Here is a 23,241-nt window from a genome sequence, read left to right on the forward strand (position 1 = left end):
AGACTCACTACATAGCCGGGGATGACTTCTTGTTTCTGATTTTCCTGCCTCCCCTTCCTGAGTGCTGGGATTACAAGCAGGTGTCACCATAGTGTTTGGTTTTATGTGGCGTTGGGAATCGAACCTAGGGTTTTGTGCATTGGTAAGCATGCTACCAATTGTGCTATATTCTCAGTTCATACAATCTTGTTTTATAGGTGAAGAAATGGCTTAGGAAGACAGAGTACTGCTCTGCCTTCCTTGGTTTTGATCTTGTGAACTCTGCATAGTCTAAAGATCCAGCTCAACACAGGTGTGTGGTGGACAGACTTTTGGGGGTTGTTTTTCTGAATATCATTGACTTTCATTTTTTTCTTTTTTCTTTTCAAAACATCACAATTGTTTAAAAATTTTTCATTTTTAGGAAGTGGAAAAAAACCCCAAGAAACTGCTACCATTCTCCTCTCCCCTCCCCCTAGATCCCCAGGGGTTTTCTCCTTGAATGGTTGGTTCTCACCTCCCATTCCCTTCCTTCCTTTCTTTATGTTTTTTGAACTGTGATCTTGCTGTATAACCTAGACGGGCCTCAAACTCACGGTCCCTCTGTTCCTGTCTCGAGTGCCAGGATGCCAGGTGGGCATCACTCTGCTCTATTTCCATCCTGCCCTTCCTAACATCACCTCCACCCCATGTTTCTTTTTCATATAAATGAGACTGTAATATAAATTATTCAACTATACACATTAAAACCAGATATACCTGTCTTCCAATCCCAGATCACACAGATCATTTGAGTGACCTTGGCCAAGTTATTTGTGTGTGTGTGTGTGTCCCGAGTATTAATAGTATCTGCCTTTTAGGATTATGGAAGATTTAATGAGATAGTATAGGAATAGAATCCAGTAGTACCTGGTGCATAGTAAGCAACACACACATACACACACACACACACACACACACACACACACCCTCCAGTGGCGCATAATGAGTTAGAGACAGAGCAAACACTACATCTTAAGGTTTCTAATCTCTCTGTTCTTACCCGGATCCCCCTGGGGCACAAATGTGCAATACTTGCTAAATGAACAACTGTGGGTGGAGGGTGGATCTAGGGAGTTGAAGTCTGTGGAGTTCCCGGATGCCTGCCCTGGACAATGCAGGATTTGGCCCTGTGGGTTGGGAGAGTGGGGACAACAGGGCAGGCTGGACCAGCTGTTGCCTCAGGGCTCCATGCCTGGCCAGTTGAGCCTCTAGGGCAGAGACTGGGGCTCTCAGCTTAAAAGCTCTTGGCTTCAAAGGAATGTGTAGTGGGCTGCCTCTGCTCAGGAGGGGCTAAAAAAAGCCTCAGCCTCCCCTGGACTATGTGTGAGGGTTATCAACGGCTCAGGTCAGCTCATCTCTCTCTGACCACTCTGGCGCTTAGGAGAGGGTCTGTTTTCCTGCCCCCTCTCTGGTTTCCACCAATTGGCAGGAAAGAATCCATCTGCTCCAGAGGTGCAGGCTGTGAGGAGTGAGGTGTGTGTATGGGGAGGGGGAGTGGAGAGGGAACTGGTGGCCCCAAACTGGTGACAATACTGAGATGCCAGCTGCACCCTGCTGCTGTTTCTTCCTTTTATAGCCAGCAGCCGTTGCCCTCGCTCTCACCCAGCCCCTCTGTGGGGGCTCCTGCCCAGGATAAAAGCAGAGGGAGGCCTTCCAGTCTTCCCTCTTCTCTCTCAGGGGCTACCTCTCCTCTTTTGCTTCCTTTTTAGGTCCCACCTCCACTGGAGCTCCCAAGACAACATGCCTCCCAAGAAACCTGAACCTAAGAAGGAGGCTGCCAAGCCAGCCGCAGCTGCCGCTGCTGCTCCAGCCCCTGCCCCAGCTCCTGAGCCGGCCAAGGACTCTGCCTTTGACCCCAAGAGTGTGAAGGTGAGTGAATCTCAGCCCATCGGGTATGGGTAGGGAGCACGGGCTCCTATTCTCTCTGTTGCTGAGGGATCTGTTTCTCTCAGGCCAGACAGATATGAGGACCATGGCATCTGTGCCCTATGTCATAGCTCCAAGGGCCAGTAGAACCAGAACTAGACTCAGAGGCTTTCTGTTTGAACAACAGGGCGTTGCTCTGTGCACAGGTGTCAGGCTACTTCTGATTAGCGGAGCAGAATCCAAGATGGTGGTAGATGCAACCAGTCAGCTTTTGTAAAACATCGTGTGGGGGAACGATAGTGAAGCAAAAATCAGCCTTTACCTAAAGTGGGAGATGAATATAACTTTTACAATCTATTATTTTATTCTCTCTGTGTGAGTGTTTTACCCACATGTATGTCTGTGTAACACATGTACGCAGTGCCTACTGCCAGAAGAGGGCGTTGGGTCCTTCAGAACTGGAGTTACAGATTGTGAGATGCCATGTGGGTGGTGAGGACCAAACCTTGGTCCTCTGGAAAAACAGCGAGTGCTCTTAACCGTTAAATTCTTCTTCTAGCCCCGAGAGGTGGAGTATGTTTATGAAAAATAGACACGTAATAGGAACTAGTGGTATAGCTGGAGTGGGGTGTGAGCAGCCAGTGGGGTCCTTTAGTGTGCCGGAGCGTGGGAACCTTCACCACAAATACACAGTTGGAAAGAGAGGCAGAGAAGACAGGAGCAGCCTGGGGCCTTCCCTTTTGCTTTCCCTTACACTGGTGGGCCACTCCTTCATGGCCACAGGCTGACAGGCTCACTCCTGGCTGAGATTTCTCTACCCTGGGTAGGAAGCTGGTCCTGCTTTCTTTAGTCTTTCAGTTTTATGCCCTGCTTCGTCTTGCTCCCTTCATCTGGCTGGTAACGCCCCCAGCCCCTCCCTGGAACTGGTATGAGCCCCTGTTGACTGACTGTCATTTTAGGCCTCCCAGCCATCTGTCCCAGCTGCTGAAGGAATGAACCAGGAAGGGTTGGGCCTGGGAAGGAGGGGGTCTGAAGCTTCTAGAGAGGAGCAGTTTGAAGACTTGGCACCAGGCTGGGAGCCGTCAAGTGGCTCCTGGAATGAAGAACTATTAATATCAGGTCTGGAGTGGGGGGCCCCCTCGGGGATCTCACAGGACAAGGCTGGGGGGAGATGAGAAGTACGGGCCAAGGTTCTCTGACACAGGCAGAGACCCTGAACCCAAGGCTCTAGCTGTGTGGGCCTCCATAGTCTTCTCAGGATCAAGCTCACATCGGAGACTTCAGACAGTCCTGTATCGAGGGAGTCAAGACCCCGTTAGCCCTCCCAGGGGGTTAGCGGGATTGACTTGTCAACTTCAGGAAGTTGCTCCATGCCTAGACTTGGTTGTGTGGCTCCTTGTGGGGAAACTGAGAGTAGCAGAAGCCCCCCCGCCATAGTACCTGGGGGCTTCCTGCATCATCTGTCTTCCCTAAAGCTGAGCATCCGTGCCCCCAGGAGCCCCCCCTTGCCTTTATTCTGGTTTGTCAGATTAAACTCCATATTTGGTGCCTGTTGTCTGGACAGCTTCCCAGTGGCATCAAATGAGCTCTCTCCCCTTTCAGCTGTCACTCCCCTCCACTCAGGGAGCCATTCCCTGCTCACACACATATTGCCCAGTTCCTTTGTTTATAAGATCCCTTGACTGCAATGAGAGCAGAGACAAACCTGAGCCCATGGTGTCATGGTGACCACGTGGTCAGACTGAATGCGTCTGCGCGCAAATGTGTGTGTGTGTGTGTCTGTGTGTGTCTAGTCCTGGGACAGAAAGCATCGTAAAGCAAGGCAAGCTGCCTCTCCCCTGGAGGGTTAGTGTAGACCTTGCTTTGCCTCATTTACCTCTACACTTGGCAAAACCACTCTCGGCTATAGTCTCCCGGCTGAGCCCCTGTGGTGTCAGTTCTGGAAGAAGAGGTGGGGCGTGGCCTGGTGGCACATGAAATGCCTCAGGGGTGGCACCAAGCACCACTAGGGAATGGAAGGCCAGGGCAGAGCAGAGTGGGAAAAGACATTGAACTGTCATTCAAAACTGTTAAAACGATGACTTATGCTCGGTCACCTCAGTTCATTTTCCAGAACTTCCCACCTGGGCACAACCATGTGCGTTGCGGGGTGGGCACCCCAAATCCATTTCTTCATTCAACACAATATTTTTGAGTACCTACTATATACCAAACACTTTAGTGATAACGAAAGTCTCTACCCTCCTTGGGGGGGGGGAGGATAGGGACCTGGTTTTATTGAAATAGGCACAGATAGGCAGTGACAAAGAACCCAGGATCTCACTAGAGTGCCTGAGAGGAAGATGGTGTGGGATGGGGGAAGGGAAGGCTTCAGTCAGTGAGGTGGGGGGGGGTCCCAGAATAAACAGTAGTGAACACTCAAAGCCAGAGGAGGCACATTTAGTCAGGGCATTGTGAACTAGGGGGGTCCTGGGGGTGTCAGGGAGAGCAGCTTGTCCCTGGCTGTCTAGGCTGAGAAGGAAGTTGCTGTACTCTAAGGAACTGTAACATGGGTCACTGTAGGCTCTGGGACTGTGTAGGTAGCTAACTTCTCTTTTGTTTCCTCTTGGCGGTGATTTCTTCTTAAGATTCATTTATGTGTATGACTCTCTTGTCCACATGTATACATGTGTACCGTGTGCATGTCTGTTGCTCATGGAGTCCCGAAGACAGCATTGGAACCCCTGGAACTGGAGTTTCAGATGGTGTGAGCCGCCATGTGGTGCTAGGAACTGAACTTGGCTCCTCTCCAAGAGCAGCCATGGCTCTTAATTGTGGAACCATTTTGCCAGCTCCACCCCTTCTCCCTTCCCTTCTCGGTTCTGAGAGAGCCATGAAGGGTGCACTATGTCATAGATTTTCAGCTTTGACCTGTTCATCAGGAGACTGGCTTACACTCGGTCCAGTGTCCTTCCCTCTTCATCAGTAGCCTGCTGGAGGTGACCAGACTCCCCCTTGGAAGCCATCAGCATTCCCTGCCCTCATTCCTGTGTTTCTTTCCCTACAGATAGACTTCAGTGCCGACCAGATCGAAGGTGAGTGTCAACAACTCCGTGTTCTCTTGCGCTTTCCAGAGAAGGAGTAGGGGTCCTTGTGGTAACTCTCTTGTCACCCCAGCAGGCCCGCCAGGCCCAGTCCTGGGCGCTTTAAATGGATCAAGTCACTTCATTCTTCAAATGATCCTGTGAGGTATAGTAGCTAGCACTGCCGCTGTTTCACAGGTAGTAAAAATGAGGCTCAGAGACTTTGGGTGTCTTGTCCATTCTCATGGGGCCAGCAGTGGTGGGTCCAGGATGTGAATCTGGGTATTTTACTCTAGACTTGATTTTAGCTGTCCTTTCAGAGTGGTTGAGATACTGTTGATGTTGCTGTCTTAACCCCACCCCCTCCATCCCCCCACTCCAGTCTGTGAGGATATCTGGAAGCCCTTCTCTCTGTTCTTGATACTGGAAACACTTTTTAGCTAATGGGCTCTCCCTCCTTCATCATAAAGAAAGTCTGCGACATGTCTACTTTCCCTGGTGGCGGGGCCAGGAGTGACTTGTAGGTACTTGGTCCATCTGTGGTCTCTGTCAACAACTCTTTCATTTTTCAACATAGACAACTGAGGTTTTCCCAATCTTATATAAATCGTCAGTCAATGCAACTTTAGGATAAGTCTCAAGGGGCTGGAGAGATGGCTCAGTGCTTAGAAGTGTGCACTGTTCTTGCAGAGGACCTGAGTTCATTTCCCAGAGCAGTTTACAACCACCTGTAACTTCAGCGCCTGCACCCACATGAACCCCCATACCCTCGCAATTAAAAAAGATAACCTTTAAAAAAAAAAGAGAGAGAAACCTTGGGACTTCTCACACATGGATGTACTTGAATAATCAGAGAGACCTTCAGGCTGTCTCCATGTAGGGGGCATTAGCATCTTTTCTCCATTGGTCTCCCCAGCACTGGGTGAAAGATGTCTGCCTTGGAGTTGTAAGGTTAATGATAGCTCCTGTCAGTTTCCCTCTAAGAAAGCTGTATCAGTTACTCACACACAGAACATGAAAACCGGCACATGTGTTTCGAGGCTGGTGACAGGAATCTGTTTCTGTCGTAGGCCATGGAGACTCACTGTCAGGTGATACTTTTGTAGACACCGTGGAATTCTTAGTGCTTTCTAGTTAAATGCACGTATCTGTAGCTACTTCAGCCCCATGGCACCCACGAGGACTGGAAACTCACTCAATAATTAGCATCTCGTTTCCCACGGGAATCGTGGTGGAAGCTCGCCAAGACAGCTGCTTGAGTTCTGCTCTCCCGCAAGGTTTCCAGGCTGGGGTAGCTCTCTGTAAACTTAAACACTCTCGCTCTGAAGCCCCTTCTCTTCCCGGGGGTGGGGTGGGGGTTATGAAGGTTTCTTCTTTAGGTTTCATCCCTGTTGTCTCTTCATTTGCTTTTTGGTGAAGCTGTAGCTAGGGAATGATTTCCTTCCTTCCTTCCTTCCTTCCTTCCTTCCTTCCTTCCTTCCTTCCTTCCTTCCTTCCTTCCTTCCTTCCTTTTTCTTTCCCTCCCTCCCTCCCTCCCTCCCTCCCTCTCTCCCCCCCCCCTTTAAGACAGGGTCTTAGTTAACTCAGCCTGGCTACAAATTCCCTTTTAACTGACAATAGCTCCGCACTTCTGATTCTCCCGCCTCCACCTCCCAAGTGCTGGGGTTCTAAGTGTGTATGACCACACCTGGTTTATGTGGTGCTGGGATTGAACCCAGGACTTCGCCCCTGCCAGGCAAGATCTCTCCTGCCTGAGCCACATCCCCAAGCCCCAGCTGATGGTTTAGTTGTGTTACAGTGAAAAGAGCATTCTTGGGGAATCAGGAGACTGCTTTATTGTTGCCAGTTCTTCCACGATGAGCCATACGATGTTTGCCCTCCCCCGCCTCATCTTCCTGGTTCGTTTTATTTATGTGTGCTTACATATGCCCTCGTGGAGGTCAGAAGCAGGCATCAGATCTCTTGGAGCTGGATTTACAGGCTTTTGTGAGCTGCCCGATGTGGGTGTTGGGTTTTAAATCGTGTCTGATAGAGCATTAAGTGCTCTTAACCACTGAGCCATCTCTCTAGCCCAGGCGTCTCTTCTATAAAACCTAATTTTCTTTTATTCAAAGCGAGGCTGTTTGGTTCTGTCCAGTTCAGAAGTCTTGTGATAATTCAGCATCTTGTCTACATCCATCCTCCATCTCTCTGGAGCTAGTTACCACATTTTTCTAAGCTTTGCATTTTCTGGGTGCTATGGCTCTAATTTCCTTATACCCCCTCCCGCATAGAAACCAGCTTCCAACTGTTGACTTCTTCTCTGACCCCTTGCCAGATCTGCACAACCTTTTAGAACAGGGGCTTCCACCATGGGGCTCCTTGTCTCGGGGCAGCTGCCTCATTACTGCCCTGTGCTGTCCCTGCACCAATGGCTCTGTTATTCCTAGTAGTAATTCCAAGCATTGATGTTTTCATGTGGTCACTGAGATCCCCAGCAGGAAGAGTTGTAAGTAAGCCTGAGGTACTCTGCTTTGACGGTGGAATAATTTGTAAGTAATTCATATGCAGCCTTTAGGGAAGCAAGCAGTTCTAAGTACCTGGAAAGGATTGAGGGTGGCCACCCCGTCCCTCTACAGTAGCTCCCTGTTGAGCTGCTTTACCCCCCACAAGAACCAGCTTCCAGCTGTTGATGTCTGCTCTGATTTCCCCTGCCAGATTTGCATATTCTTCTAGAACAGGGCTTCTGCCATGGGACGCTTTGCTGCCCTGTTAGCTACGGCAGTATGCTGTCACTTGTGGTTGTCCGCTTCTTTGCCAAAGGCCTGAGGTGACTTCAGGCTCACTACCAGTTCACATTATTCTAATAAAGTAACTGAATCCAGATAGATGGAGAATGAGCCAGACATGGTGCCACATCTCTATAATCCTGGCACTTGGGAGGCGGAGGCAGGAGGATCAGAGGTACCAGGTTATCCTCTGCTACCTAGCACATTCGGGGTCAGCCTGGGCTACATGAGACCTTGTCTCAAAAACACAAAAACAAGCTGATGAAGAAGTAAGGCTGTTTACAAAGGGCCCAGGGGTGTCTTAATTTGGCCTTTCCCCTTAGATACCTGTTCAGTGTGTCAGGTCTCTTTTGTACTGAGTTAGCGCCAGAGGCAGGAGACATGGGAGCCACCTTGGTCTGTTCTCTACCCCTGTTAGTCACACACTTGGCACACTTTGTGATCCCACCAGCCATACACGCAGGCAAACAACACTGTGTCCTCTCTTACAGCGAAGAACCAGAGGACCAACAGAAGTGTCATTTTACCAAAACCCACCAAAATCACATCAGCGACAGGCCTGGTGTGATCTGACTGTGGCCCCAAAGTCACCTTGACTGACTCTTGCAGTTGGGAGCAAGCAGTACTGATAATAGCTGACGTTTGAAAAGGTCTTATCACTTCATAAGCTGTCTCTGTGTCCTGCCACCTTCCAGGACACTCACAGTGACAGGGATAGGGGGCGGAGCAGGAGGGAACTGAGACCGGCCTGGCTCTTTCCTGCTCTTCTAGGCAGAGCCAAACTGAAAATCAGGGAAACCTTCCTGGCAGGGATAAGCGACTTGCCTCTACCAGGGGAAGGATGTGGGGTGTGGAGAAGCAGGGAACTGGCCAGTTCTCTAACTGACTGGGAGAAGGGAGCCAGAGACGAGTGCTTGGATAGGTCATGGGGTCCCTAGGTGAGTTTGCTTGTCAGAAGATGGGGTTAAAGCAGCTTCAAGAACAGCCTGGAACAGTGGCTTAAGGGAACTGCTACATTCTTTACTCCAGTGAGCTGGTGCTGCCTTCTCTCTGGGCTGGAGGCTGAAGCCTGGCGTCTCTCAAGCTGCAGCTGCTGCCTTCTCTCCAGGCAGGAGGCTATAGCTGGATATCTCTCTACAGAGTTCAAAGAGGCCTTTTCGTTGTTTGACCGGACTCCAACTGGAGAGATGAAGATCACCTATGGGCAGTGTGGGGATGTGCTGCGGGCCCTGGGCCAGAACCCCACCAACGCAGAGGTGCTGCGTCTTTTGGGCAAACCCAAGGCTGAAGGTTAGTGTGGGATTAATGTCTAAATATTCCAGCGCCCGTACCGAATGGCCTAGTAACTGGACCCAGTGTAGAGTTACATGGATACTTCCCCCCCACCCCCAATTCTGTTGGCTTATCTCCGTGACTCTACCTGTCATCGACGGGGTGTCTCACCCTAAGCCCCGAGTGATGTCAGGGCTGGGAAGCCCCTTGGCCTCTCCTCCCCAGAGCATCTACTTGAGTGGTGTTCTCTGTCTGCCCGTGCAGAGATGAGTTCCAAGACCCTGGATTTCGAGACGTTCCTGCCCATCCTGCAGCACATCTCCCGCAACAAAGAGCAGGGCACCTATGAGGACTTCGTGGAGGGGCTGCGGGTCTTTGACAAGGAAAGCAACGGCACGGTGATGGGGGCGGAGCTCCGGCACGTCCTTGCTACTCTGGGTAGGTTAGCTGCGCAGAGATCAAAACCGCCTGAAATGTAGGATAAGAGGGGCCAAGTGGCACGGGATGGGGCTTCTCTAAGGGACCCTGTATCCGGCAAACTCTAATCTAGGGCCTGTTTCCCTGGCCTCTGTGGGAACCCCCTGCCCATCTACCCCAGGAACTGGGTTTGCCCAGCAAGCACCAGGAGTGGAAGAGAAGAGTTGGGAGAGCAGGGGTTACTCCTGGGGCCTGCTGTACTGGTGCTGGGCCCTGAGAGACTTGAGCCTTACCTTCCCGAGCCTTTGTGGAGGCTTGACATTTTCTCAGATCCGGGGGGACTCTAAGCCTTTTTATTTTATTTTATTTTATTTATTTATTATAGATTTCTGCCTCCTCCCCGCTACCGCCTCCCATTTCCCTCCCCCTCCCCCAATCAACTCCCCCTCCCTCAACAGCCCGAAGAGCAGTCAGGGTTCCCTGTCTTGTGGGAAGTCCAAGGATCCCCCACCTTCTTCCAGGTCTAGGAAGGTGAGCATCCAAACAGCCTAGGCTCCCACAAAGCCAGTACGTGTAGTAGGATCAAAACCCAGTGCCATTGCCCTTGACTTCTCAGCAGCCCTCATTGATGCAGAAAGTATGGAATATACACATATTAGAGTACTACTCTAAGCCTTTTGAGTGTTTCTGTTTTCTCCTTCCCCTTCTCTGCCCCTTGTCATTACAACCCCATTCCCACACCCCCAGGGGAGAAGATGAGCGAGGCAGAGGTGGAACAGCTGTTGTCTGGGCAGGAGGATGCCAATGGCTGCATCAATTATGAAGGTATGGTTCTTTTTGGCTTCCCAGGGTGCCCAGGGTAAGAGGGGAGTGTGGGATGGGATTGGCCAGCCTGGAGGCTGCAGAATGTGAGTCTCTGATGGGCTGTGGCAAATTCTCACTGGAGGCTGTTTGTTTTTCCATCTTGGGAGTGAATATCTAATATAAAAGAAGGGGCGTATATATATATATATGTTTATTATTATTGTTGTGTATGTATATAGGCATGATATAAATGTTGGTGTGGGCACACATGTGTGTTCAGAGGTCAGAAGATAATTTTTAGGAATCAATACTTCCTTCTGTCGTTGGTTCTGAGGGACTGGACTCAGGTCATTGTTGAAGGAGCTGCGGTGCTGTGTTTCTGCCACCCAGCTCCCAGCCGCCTGGCTAGCTTATGCCCCAAAATAACAACACATAAACTGTATTCATATAAACACTGCTTGGGCCATTAGTTCTAGCCTCCTAACCCATATTTAGTAATCTGTGTAGCACCAGTCTTACCGGGAAAGATTCAGCATGTCTGACCTGGCGGCTTGCTTCATCGCATCTGCCCCAGAGAGGAGAGGAAATGGTGTCTGAGGTCACTTCCTCTTCCTCCCAGCATTCTGTTCTGTTTACTCCACCCACCTAAAGGCTGGCCTATCAAATGGGCCAAGGCAGTTTCTTTATTAGCCAGTGACCTTCCTCCATCAGGTCATCAGGCTTCTGTGACAAGCACTTGTACCCTCCGATCCATCTTATTGGCCCAGGACCTTGTGATAAACCATGTGTGTGACTTTGATCAAGTCACTTTCCATCTCTGAGCCTCAAATGGGGGGGGAGGCATGCTGACCCATTTTGTAAATTGTGGGACTCTATGGTGATGATGTCGTTCATGTCATCTGTCTAATGTCAGCACAGAGGGACACCTAGCAGAGTTTAGGTCTTTCCCCTCTTCTGTCCTCTCCATGACCCTCCAGTAAGAGCATTACCACCTGCAGAAAGGGCATGGCAAGGCTGGAAGGGTGGGGGCAGGAAGCAGCGGAGAGGAGGGCGGAGCTCCGAGGGACACTTTGTATGGCTGATTCTCGATTTCTTTCCTAGCCTTTGTCAAGCACATCATGTCTGGATAGAGCAGATTTCTCAAGGTGAGTTCTGCCTCTTCCTCAAGGTCCTTTGGATACGGCACATGCCCCAGAAGTCTTCTGTGCCAGGTCTGTGGAGCCAAGATAGGAGGGCAGCCTGGGGCTACCAGCTTGGTGCTGGGTCTAGGCCCCATTCCTCACCTGCCCAGCCCCCTGCCCCTTGTCTTTTGCCTTATCTTAGTTAGCGGTTCTATTGCTAACTAAACACCAAGACCAAATGCAACTTGGGGAGGAGAGGGTTTATTCAGCTTACAATTCTCAGATCACACTCCATCATTGAGGGAGCCAGGGCAGGAACTTGATGGGTAGGAACCTGGAGGGAGGAACTTAAGCAGAGGCCATGGAGGGGTGCTGCTTACTGGCTTGCTCCTCATGGCTTGCTCATCCTGCTTTCTTACATAGTTTAGGGGTGTCCAGGGGTGTCCAGAGTGGCGCTTTCCCTAGTGGACTGGGACTTCCCACAACAATCATTAGTCAAAAAAAAAAACAAACAAAAACAAAAAAACCCAAAAAACCCAACAACAACAATAACAACAACAAAATCCTACAAACTCGCCTACGGGCACTTTGATAGAGGCATTTTCTCGACTGAGGTTCTTTTTCTCAGACAACTCACGCAGGCAAAACAACAACCACAAAACCCAAAACAAAAAAGCCAAACAGGACATGCCCTGTTTTGACCTTTGCTGTTCTGCCCCTTGCCTCTCCCTAGGTCTCTCAGGCCTGGGCCCAGCGCAGGTTCTTGGGTTTGACAAAGTCCCACCCCAAGTGACTTATGTCCTTTACTTCAGTCCCTTGGTGAAGGGCCCTCCCCATGATGTGGTGCTGTGAAAGGGCATGGGATGTGACAGGGTGACAATCTCTCTTCGTCTAGCACGTTTGTTCTTCAGGTGCTTGGTCCTGGGTGAGCGAGCGAGAGACCGCGATGGCTGTCACAGAGTCTTGGACTCACGCCATACCACAGCTCCACAACCTCTCAGACCTACGGCCTTCCCTGTGAATAAACAGCCTAACACCGAGTCTCACCAATCCCTCGACTGCTTTTTAAAACCCGCCGATGGAGTTTATTTGTGTGTGCCTGTGCGATAATGTCACCCGAGGCCTCGTGTTCTTGAGAAATGGGTTGGATCTGGGAGCAGGGAGATGAGGACGAAAGGTCAAGGATCTAGAAATAGCATCAGACACATGAGCAAGAGGCCCTTGAGGGGCCTGCAGCTTGAGGACCCAGGGTCTCACCCCCTCCAAAGCTCCTTCTCTACTTTGTCACCCTTAAGTCGAAGGTGGGAAAAGGGACACCTGGGGCTGTCAAGATCCCTTACGGAGTCCTTGCTTCTTCTTCTCCTTTAAATCATATCAAACATTGAAACACACACTTGTGATCACCATGGTAGAGAGGCAGAGGCAGGAGGATCAGACCATGTTGAGTTACATAGCGAGTTTGAGGCCAGTCTGGGCTACATGTAGCCATGGGCTACATACAGCCTGCTTTAAAAAAAAATGTTAGCTCAACACTTGCTTAGTATGTGTAATTACATTAGATCCCCTTTAAAAAATGTGATTAAACATCTAGAATACAGACTTTAGCGGGATAGCCATTTTTTAATCAATTCAGTTGTTGTCTTAATTAGGGCATCTATTGCTGCGAAGAGTCCATGACCACAGCAACTCTTATAAAGAAAACATTTAATGGGGTGGCTTACAATTTCAGGGATCTAGTGCATTATCATCAAGGTGGAACATGGTGGCAAGCAGGCAGATATGGTGCTGGAACGGAGAGTCCTACATCTGACTCTCAGGCAGCAGGAAGTGGTCTGTCTCACTGCGTACGCCTTGCACATATATGAAACCTCAAAGGCCTCCACAGTGACACACTTCCTCCAATAAGACCACACCTCCTAACAGTGCCACTCCCAGTAGGCTTTTTGGGGGCCAATTACATTCAAATGACTGCAGCAATGTTAAGAACCTTTGCATTGTGGGCCTGGAGAGATGACTCAGTGGTCAAGAGTGCTTGCCGCTCATCCCGGGGACTCTAGATTTAGTTCCTGGCATCCATATCAGACGTTCACACCCACTTGTAACTCCAGCTCCAGGGAGCCAATGCCACCTTCTGACCTCTGAGGACATACACACACACACACACACACACACACACACACACACACACAGAGAGAGAGAGAGAGGGAGAGGGAGAGGGAGAGGGAGTTAAAGGGACACAGAGAGACAGAGATCTTTGTGAGTGGGGCTAGCCTGGCCTACATAGTGAGTATTAGGACAACCAGGGCTTCATAGAGAGACCCTGTTTCGAAAACAAAACAAAACAAAACAAAAACCCCAAAAAAACCAAACCATGCCCCACCCACAAAAGGGAAAAAGGAAATAAATCCTTAAAACCTTTAGAAACAACAACAACAACCCCAACCCCGACAGCAGATGGATGTGCACTCATTCTTCTCTGTCCCAGTGGGGTCCAGGACGCTGGCGTTGGTATTCTGCTCAAATCCACAGGAACTCTAGCCACTTTTATACTGTCTCCTCACGTGTGAGCTGTCCTGGTGATCTAAGGTGGCTGCTGCTTCTCGGCCATCTTGTCCACTGAGGAGCGTTCAGGAGCTACACAGTTGACAATACATGCCCTTTGTGGTGTTGGGGGTCTAGCCATGTGAAGACAGAAGAAACTCCTGTCCTTTAATTCCAATGGGGAGACATAAGAAAGGCTCTGGCCGCGGGGCCCATCCTATGGATTCACGGGAAGTGATGGGCCACAGAGCAGCTGCTGTGGGGAAGGAAGAATGGCTGAGTGTGGCCGAGCTCTCTGCCCCCCCAGGACCTAAGACGGTAAACAAAGTTCTCAGCTCAGGTTTCCATGGAGAGGAATGCTCTCCATCAGAGAGGAAGGGCAGCTTGGTGGAAAGTCCCCTTAGCAGAGGGAATGAGCGGGAGGCAGTGTCCGTTCCTGTCCCCGCCCCTTCCCCCACTTCTTCCCAGTTCTGCACTGAACTTCTGATCCAGCCCACAGTCTCTATTCCCTGTCAGGAGGATTGAGGAAAGTGGACCTTAGAGATGATGTGATGGTGGAGCAGGGTCCTTTAAGGACAAAGGCAAACTTCAGAGAATATAAAACACCGTCAGTGTCCTGAACCTACTCTGGTGCCTGTCCCTGTGTTGAGCAGACCACGGCCATTCCCAGCACCCCAGGAGGTGGGAATTACCATTCCCATTCAAGAACATTAAAATCTAACAGTCATAGTAAGGGCTGGGAATGTAGATCAATGGTGAGCTCTTGGCTAGTGTCTGTGGTTTAATTCCCGTCAATAACAACAGAAACAGAAATACCCAAATACTTTTGGGTTGGTGAGGCGGTTGATGTTAATTGTCAACTCGAACCAATCTACAACCACACAGGAAGGTAGTCTCAGTGAGGATTAGGTTGGCCTGTGGGCTTGTCTGGATTATCTTGATTATATTAAGAGAGGCGTGCTGACCCACCCACTGTGGGGGGCACCATTCCCTAGGTAGCAAATCCGGGATTGTATAAGAGTGAAGAAATCCGGTAGAAGGTAAAACTTGATGGGCACATCACACTCAGCAAAACGACAGCTGAAGCATGCTCACTAGGGCCTGTGCTCTCCCTAGTCACAGACTTTGGGCTATTTACAGCATCAGGCGTGAATTCCACTCGTGGAGCAGGTCTCAGACTTGTCACTATTGTGGAGGGGCCACATCTTTCCTGGCTGATCAGTAGAGTGGCAACATTAAAATTACTCTGACTCTTCAAGATCCGAGCCAGGCTCGGCCCTTCACTATTGCTCCCCCCCCCGCCCCCCCCCGCCCCCATCATAGATAAATGCTCCTCTTACCCCAAGGTCTCAGCTTATTCTCCTCAACAGAGTCACAAGGTTGAGAGCTGAAGATGTCAGAACTAGAGGCCTTTTGATTTCCAGTGTCACATAACCACCTGAAGGCAGTGTGTAGCACAGTGCCACCATGTGTTTGGCATCCTGCAAAAACTGGTTATTGGGGCATTTAAAGTAAGTTGTACTAGTAATGGCTGGAGGTGCCATGTCTAGTTCTTACCACTAGATGGCGGAATTGCAACAGCATGCCTCCACCAGAAGCCCCATGTGTGGCCTGAAGTTCACAGCCTGGGCTGGAAGAAATTTCGGAAGTCATTTAGCTTATTTTTGGGCCTTTGGACAAATGGAGATCTTGTTTATTTTAAAAGAAGCACAGCAATTAGTTAGACTGCGAGCTTCATTACAGGGTTTTGCAATGAGGGTCACGGAGAAGTCATTGTGAAAATATGGATTCCCGGAATGACCCAATTTGACTCCTAAAGCATGTACCCACTTTCCCTTAGTCCCATAGCTTGTAAGATAAGAGGATAGACTGGATCCTCTTTAAAACATTTTTTGTTACACTTAATTCATTGTGTGTGTGTGTGTGTGTGTGTCTGGAGGCAAGAAGAACATGTCAGATCTACAGGACCTGGAATTACATAGGTGCAGGGAACCGAACTCAGGTCCTGTAGAAGAGCAGCAAACACTCTTAACTGACGAGCCATCTGGCCTTCCCTCTACCTTATTTTTTGGAGGCTGGATCTCTCCCTGAACCTGGAGCTCACTGATTTGGCAAGATTACCTGGAGAGTGAGCTCCAGGAGTCCCCGTCTCTCCCTCACTACTGCAGGCGTTACAGAGTAATGGGCTGTCTAGTTATTTGTCCACGTGACACAAGCTAGAGTCATCAGAGAGATAGGAGCCTCAGTTGAGAAAATGCCTTCTCTTTGATTGGCTCGTAGACAAACCTGTAGCGCTTTTCTTAACCAATGATGGATGGGGGCGGGACCCAGCACAATGTGGGTGGTGCCGCCCCTGGGCTGGTGATCCTAGGCTCTATAAGAAAGCAAGGTGAACAAGTCATGAGCAACAAACCCCCTCCATGACCTATGCATAAGCTCCTGTATCCAAGTCCTTCCCTGTCTGAGTTCCTGTCCTGGCTTCCTCCAATGATGAACTATGATGTGGAAGCATAAGCCAAATAAACCCTTGCTCCCTGACTTGCTTGTGGCCATGGTGTCCATCATCACCATAGCAACCCCAACCAGGACACAGAGGAAGGCTGCTGAGTTTGAGGGCCCTGGAGATCTGAACTCAGCTCCTCGTGCTGGATTTGGATGAAAATGATCTTTGTGTACATGAGCTTTGAGCCTTCAGTGGTGAGTATCCTGAACAGATCAGTGTGAACACACACTAGCAGATTCTTCAGGAGACAAAGCCACTCAGGGTTTCTCCTTCCATGAATCTATTCTCTACCCAAAGGAAAATAATAAATACATGGAAAGTAAAGCTATGTTAGGGGGCAGAATAGAGAGTGTCCTGAGGATTAAGGGAGGGATGAGGACCAGAGCAGCAAGAGATCGGAGGAGGAGAAGGAGGAGGGAGGAGGGCTTCATGAAATAGGTTTGTCAAACATGTAGACAGTCAAGAATGCTGGTAAGGGCTTGTATCTCAGCTCCAGGAGGCTGAGGTAGGAGGGAGTCTAGTTGGACAATTTAGTTGGTAAGGTGCTGCTTAAAAAAAAAAAAAGTAAGACATTAATCCCAGCACTCGGGAGGCAGAGGCAGGCGGATCTCTGTGAGTTCGAGACCAGCCTGGTCTACAAGAGCTAGTTCCAGGACAGGCTCCAAAACCACAGAGAAACCCTGTCTCAAAAAACCAAAAAAAAAAAAAAAAAAAAAAAAAAAGTAAAACAAAACAAAACAAAAAAGAAACCAATCAGGCATAGTGGTCAACCCTTGTAATCCCAACACTCCGGAAACAGAGACAGGAGTATCAGAGGTTCAAGGGCATCCTTGGTCACATAGTAAGTTCCAGGTTAGTCTGAGCCATATAAACTCTATCTCAAAATAAATAAATAAATAAAACATACATACACACATGGCTGGTGATATACTCAGCAGTAGACTGTCTGCCTAGAACATACATCACCCTAAATTCAATCCCAAGGGTAAAAAACAAAAAAACCAAGAGCTGTATGCATTGCCCTGAATTTTAAGATTTGGCTAAAAAGAGACAGCAATGAAAGAGGAATGAGGAAGAGTCCCGAGAATAGTACTTGGGTTGAGTAAGAGATGGGCAGAAAAAGGCATTGAGAGAGGATGGGAAGGGATGTGTACTCAGGGATGTGCAGTCACTCAGGCCAGGAGAGAAGACCTCTGGGGACAGGCTGGGGAGGGACTCGCTCTCACCTCTCCTGCTCTGGTAGGACCACAGAGGCTCCCAGAGATCGGCAACCTTTGTCTAGTTCAGACTTTTCCTTAAAGTAACACAGCTCACTTCCACAACCCTAGCACCCAGAGAGACTTTGGGGTCAGCCTGGGCTACAGAGTAAAACTCTGTCTTAAAAGCACCCAGCCAAAAACAGTAGCAAAGAAAGATCCCTGTAACACAATTGCCATTTTCTACCTACCTTGTGTGGGGCTCATTATCTTCCCAGGTAGGCTATTCCTAACTAGAGGAAAAGCACCAACACATTCCCCTTAGGTCCCCAAGGTTTCCACTGCTGCTCTGCATTTGTCTCCCAAATGGACCCAGTAAGATCTAATGCGGCACAGCTGGAGATACAGCTCAGCAATTGAGAGTGCACACTGTTCTCCCTGACGACCTGAGTTAGGACCCAGCACCCTGGGCAGCTCACAGCTGCCTGCAACTCTATCCTCAGGGGATCTGAAGCCATCTTCCGCCTTCTGCTCTTGGCAAACACCTGCACTCATGTGCACATACCCTCACTGAATGGGAAAACTCATTGATTCTTCTAGGCTGTCTGCCAGATGAGCTTCAAGAATCTGCTTGTTTTGTGTCTGCTCCCCTTCCCTGCCCCGGAGCTGGGGTTACAGGTGCAGTACGTCTTATGCCAATTGTTATGTGGGTCCTGAGGATCCAGACTCAGGTCGGCATTGACTGACTGAGCTATCTCCCCAGCCTTTGATACTGTGTTTAAATCTCATTTTGAACTCAGGTCTTCTAGGTTTTAGCTTTCAGACCCTTGCCATAACTTTAAGTCTGCAGGATCACTTAGCTGGCCCTTCCTGGTGTTGTGTAAAAGAGTATTGCAAGACTCTCTTCCCTCAGCCCTGTCAGCCTCTGGGGACTCCCTTCCTCACCTCGCTTTCTTGTCTAATTGTTTGCAAATTGCATTGTTAGAATTTCCCCCGCAGAGCGTGTTCATTCCTTTTGTGGTAGCAACAGGGATCCTTAACCATAAAAAACTCTCTCCGCAGGCGCGTGTGCTCCTTTTCCAAGAAGAGGTTTTGGGCTTTGCTATCATATTTTCCAGGGGTTCAGAGACCCATAAAAGGTCAAGAAGTGCCGTTTAGAGTCTTTGTGGGATTCTGTTTATCTTGCTGGATGTTTTGACATTGCATCTGGCCAGGCCAGTCTTCCTCCCAGGCCATCATGAACTTGACAGCAGCTCAGAACTGGCTTCATTTCTGCCCCTCCCCCCTAAATTCTGCCCTGCCCCTGTGGTCCCTCTTTTGGCAGCGGGGGTGGGGGGGGAGTGAGGGGTGGGGGGGTGGGAGGGTCTTCTTACCGAACCCCTCTGCTTGTTCCCAGGCAGTCTCACTACAGAGCCAGCCTGCTCAGGAAACTGCGGCCATCTTGCTTCTGCTTCCTGACTGCTTAGGATTACACATGCCCAGTAAGCCTCTTTCCAGAACCTTCTGGATCTGTATAGGGCACGTGTCCCTCACCTGGGCTTCCCCCTTCAGACGCATGTGCTCCCTCCCCCGCTTCTTGACGCTCAGCACGCACATGCGCCTTCTCCTACCAGTTTAACTTTTCTTTAGGGTGGTGTCCATTGTCAAACAAGAATAACTCCCATCTCAACATTTGGTCATATACAGGAGAGCATATGCACCTTCAAAGATTTATTTTTTAATGAAGTGTACGAGTGTGTCTGTGTGTGGGTTTGTGCATGTGAGTGGAGACGCCTGTGGGAGGCCAGAGATGCTGGATCCCCTGGAGCTGGAGTTACAGGCTGTTGTGAGCCATCCAATCTGGGTGCTGGGAATTGAACTCTAGTCCTCATCAACAGCCACACACACCCCTAGTCTCTGAACCATCTCTCTAGTCTCTACTTGCAAGAAATCACTTTGCATTTACATACATCGTCTATGGTATGAGTTGCTGGAGCAGAAGAGTCACATTGTAACTTAGCCGATGCAGGGACCGGGGCTTAGAGTGTCTCAGATTTCCTTGGGAGACTTTGGCGTTGGAAAATATGAGCCAGCAGTTTGGCTTGTGTGGTCTGATTTCACCTTCTCAGACTTGGGGCAATAGAGGAGATTCAAATAATGGCCTCCTTGGTCCCGCCCCTTCTTTCATTATATTCCCACCCACACCAGCCCTCAACTCAGCCTCTACATGCTAAAAAGAAGGGTTGCTGGGTGGTGGTGGTGCACACTGCACTCTCTTAATCCCAGTACTCGGTAGACAAAGGCAGAAAGATCTCTCTGAGTTCGAAGCCAGCTTGGTCTAACGAGTGAGATCCAGGAGAGGCTCCAAGGCTACAGAGAAACCCTGTCTCAAAAAACCAAAACCAAAAAAAGAAAAAAAGAAAAGAAAAGAAGGGTCAAAGAACTAGCTTAGAAAACTACAGTCATTAGCGAGAATGTAGCTAGAGTTCATGCATTACCTTGCTATTTATTCAATGCATTTTATTGTTGATATTGTTTGAATTAGAATTAATTCTCTCTCTTCTCTTCCCTTCCCCTCCTGGAACTGGATGGAACCCCAAAACCTTGCTTATCACACTGTGCCACTCTCTCTCTCCTCTTTCTTTTGTTGTTGTTTGCTTGTTTTGTTTCTAACGACAGGGTTTCTCTGCTTAGCTTAGCTGTCTTGGAACTTTTTCTGTGGATCAGAACTCACAGAACCCACTTGCTTCTGCTGGGATTAAAAGCATGCACTATCATGCCCAGCCTACCTTACTAGTTCTTGAATTAGAATTTAGCCTTTTTGATATGTGTTAGTGTCTCATTTCTTACAATGATGACTGATATTTTGCCTGAACTTTGGGGTTTTTATAAACTTGAATAACATCAAATTATCGCCCTAAAGGAATGCTAAGTCTGGCGTGGAAACAGAGTCATATATGGTGCACAATGCATGGAAAAGGTACCAAGGAGAAGACAGATGTAGTGAGGGAGGCACTGAGAAAGGAAGTTGGGATGGACTGGCAAGATGGCTCAGTGGTTGCTGCTCTTGCAGAGGATCCAGGTTTGACTTTCAACACCCACATGGGATCATTAAGAAAGGTATTTTAAGACAATTCTTTGGCATTTGTACCATTTCCTAAAGATAAAAGCCAATTTACATGTGAATGAGATAGATGTACTTGGTTACTTTTTGATAGATAATTATATCATATCTAAGCATTTAATTAAGAAAAAATGTAGATTATCTTCAGCCTTTTCCAGAATTGGTAGATATTTTGATTTTATAATTGTCGAAACTGAGAATACTCTTTATACCAAGACATAGTACACAATGGCAGAAATATATTCAAGACCATTTCAGAAATGGCTGGAAATTTGCTCCAATGTCAACCCCAAATTCATCAACCAAATAATTTTTTGTTTGAGAATTTCATACATGCGTATAATGTCTTGATCAAACCCGCTTCCTACTTTCTCCCCTTCCTGTTCTTCCTGTCTTGCTATCCCCTTCTAACTTCACGTGGTCTTCTTTTGCAAACCCACCACCAAGTTCACTTAGCGGTGTCGGTGTGTGCAGATGTAGGTCCATTTCCTGGGCCGCGGGCAGCCTCTCAGGGGCCACATCCCTGAGGAAAATTGACTTTCCATCAGCAGCTATCAAACAACCAATTTTGAGACGGGGTCCTTTGAACTCATTGCACAGCGCCAAAGCTGACCTTTGACCCTGACCCTCCTGCCTCCACATCCCAAGTGCTGAGATGGAAGTGTGTGTTACCTCACCCAGGGCCTTGCCCATGTCAGGCAAGCATACCTTAACTGAGCTACATCCTTAACCTTCTCTTAATGGTTATTAAATAAAAGGCAAGGCAGAAAACTGCAAACAGCAAACTTTAAACCAAGCATTCTGATGCTGCCCAGTCCAAAGGCATACTAGCTAGATACATACTGAGTGTGATGGTAGGAAAACGTGTAAAGTCTCTGTTTCCCACGAGCTATTATGTTTTTATAAAAATGGAAAACTTTGTATGCACAGAAGAAACTCTGTAATTAATAGCACATGTCTTGGGCTGCTAAGATGGCTCAGAGGCTCATGGCGTCTGTTGCCAAGCCCGATGACTGAGTTCAATCCCAGAATCCGTGTGGCGGAGGGGGAGCGCTGAGTCCTCCAAGTTGTCTCCCGACCTCCATGCATGCCCCCCAATAAATACATAAACAAATACATATAATACAAATGTAAAAGTAACATATGTCTCTAATCTGAGCTAAGGTGTTTCGGGCAACATTCATCGAAGTCTGGTGTGATGGTATGTGAATCGCAAAAACGAGCATGTTTTATGTTCAGAACCAAAGCTGCTGTAAATCACGTGATGCAGCATGCGTGGGACCTGTCAGAAACAGCTCAGATTCGTAACGTGTTTGATTTCGAATAAAGTTTTGGTCATATCACATTAAAGAAAAATCTCCTGTCGCCAGGTTTTCTGGGACCCCCACATTCAGTTTGTAATTCCATATGGGGTTGTGATCCCCAGTCCAAGAGTGTGGGATCCTTTGGAGGCAGACAGCACAACGCCGGACGCGTAAAGGCGCCCTCAGTGTGGCAGTTGCGGAAGGGTTGCTGCTCTCTCTGTCAGCATGCAGCTTGTTCAGCGCGTCGCTTCAGTAATTCAGAAAAGGTAGACTGTGTGAGTTAATTTTACGATCTCGACAAAGGAAAGCTTAGAAAACCGGGTGCTCATTGACTTAGTACAGTCCGGGTCTGAAGGTTTACCACGCAGCATCCTCTGACCACTGAGGGGGATGGGTGTGAGGGTCTAGATAGAGACCCAAAGGTCCAAAGGAAGAACCCTTTAAGAAGCAGCGTGAGGAAGGCAGATAAAGATACCCCAGGGTTGTTTCAGGAGTATGAGCCCCTGAGTGTCGGAGTCCGATTAATGGGGTACAAGAGTAGAGAGAAGGGATGGAGAAAGGAAGGTGGTGAGGCAGGGGCCGGAGGGGGGCGGTGTCCTGCCTGGAAAAGAAGGCACGATTGGCTTTTTCCCTCTAACACCCCTATATCCAAGGAGCCTGGGATGATTGGAAGCATCACTCCAGTCCCTGGCATCACTCCTAAGCCCCTTCCCTTGGGCGATACCTTGGTCCAGACTTTACCTACAGGAAAGCCCACCAAACGCTTCCCACAGGCTATTTAGGCTGGGGAGAGGGGTAGGAACACGTGGTTGCAGGTTTTCATGGTCTCTCCCTCTCTGTCTTCATCCCCCGCCCCCCCCCCCAGCTCCCTACCACCAGGGAGCACAGCATTCATTAAAAGTGGGCATCTTTGATTTGGTCTAATCTGGTCTGATTGGAGTTATTTTGCGTTAGCGGAGAGGCTTCTTTTAAGATTATATCTAACAGTTCCTTCTTGGAAACTTCTTCATGCCTTCCCTCTGCTCCTTCCTGGGGACTTCTTCATGGTTGTCAGACCAGGGCTGAGGACTTCGGGTCTTCCCGGGTTGGGAACAACCTGGGGCACAGGGAAGTGAGGCCCGCTGCTGCAGGAGATTCTGCTCCAAACTCATAGTCTCCCAGTCACCCCACTCTTCGTCATCCTTCCAGGGAAAAGCCCGAATCCCGGGAGGGGTGGGGTCGGGGTGCTGTGTTTCACCGAGGCCTTGGTCTAATGCCCAGCTT

General features: G+C 49.0%; 1 protein-coding gene across 1 annotated transcript; it reads left to right on the forward strand.

Moving 5' to 3' along the window:
- The first annotated feature begins 1,699 nt into the window (after positions 1 to 1,699).
- On the forward strand, positions 1,700 to 12,363 carry Myl4 (myosin light chain 4). Its single transcript, XM_057775672.1, has 7 exons — positions 1,700 to 1,890; positions 4,934 to 4,961; positions 8,858 to 9,007; positions 9,254 to 9,427; positions 10,154 to 10,231; positions 11,312 to 11,355; positions 12,243 to 12,363. The coding sequence occupies exons 1-6, from the start codon at positions 1,762 to 1,764 to the stop codon at positions 11,338 to 11,340; spliced, it is 588 nt and encodes a 195-aa protein (XP_057631655.1). The 5' UTR covers positions 1,700 to 1,761; the 3' UTR covers positions 11,341 to 11,355; positions 12,243 to 12,363.
- The last annotated feature ends 10,878 nt before the right edge of the window (positions 12,364 to 23,241 follow it).

This window comes from Chionomys nivalis, chromosome 7 (genome assembly GCF_950005125.1).
Source record: "Chionomys nivalis chromosome 7, mChiNiv1.1, whole genome shotgun sequence".
Lineage (NCBI taxonomy): Eukaryota > Metazoa > Chordata > Mammalia > Rodentia > Cricetidae > Chionomys > Chionomys nivalis.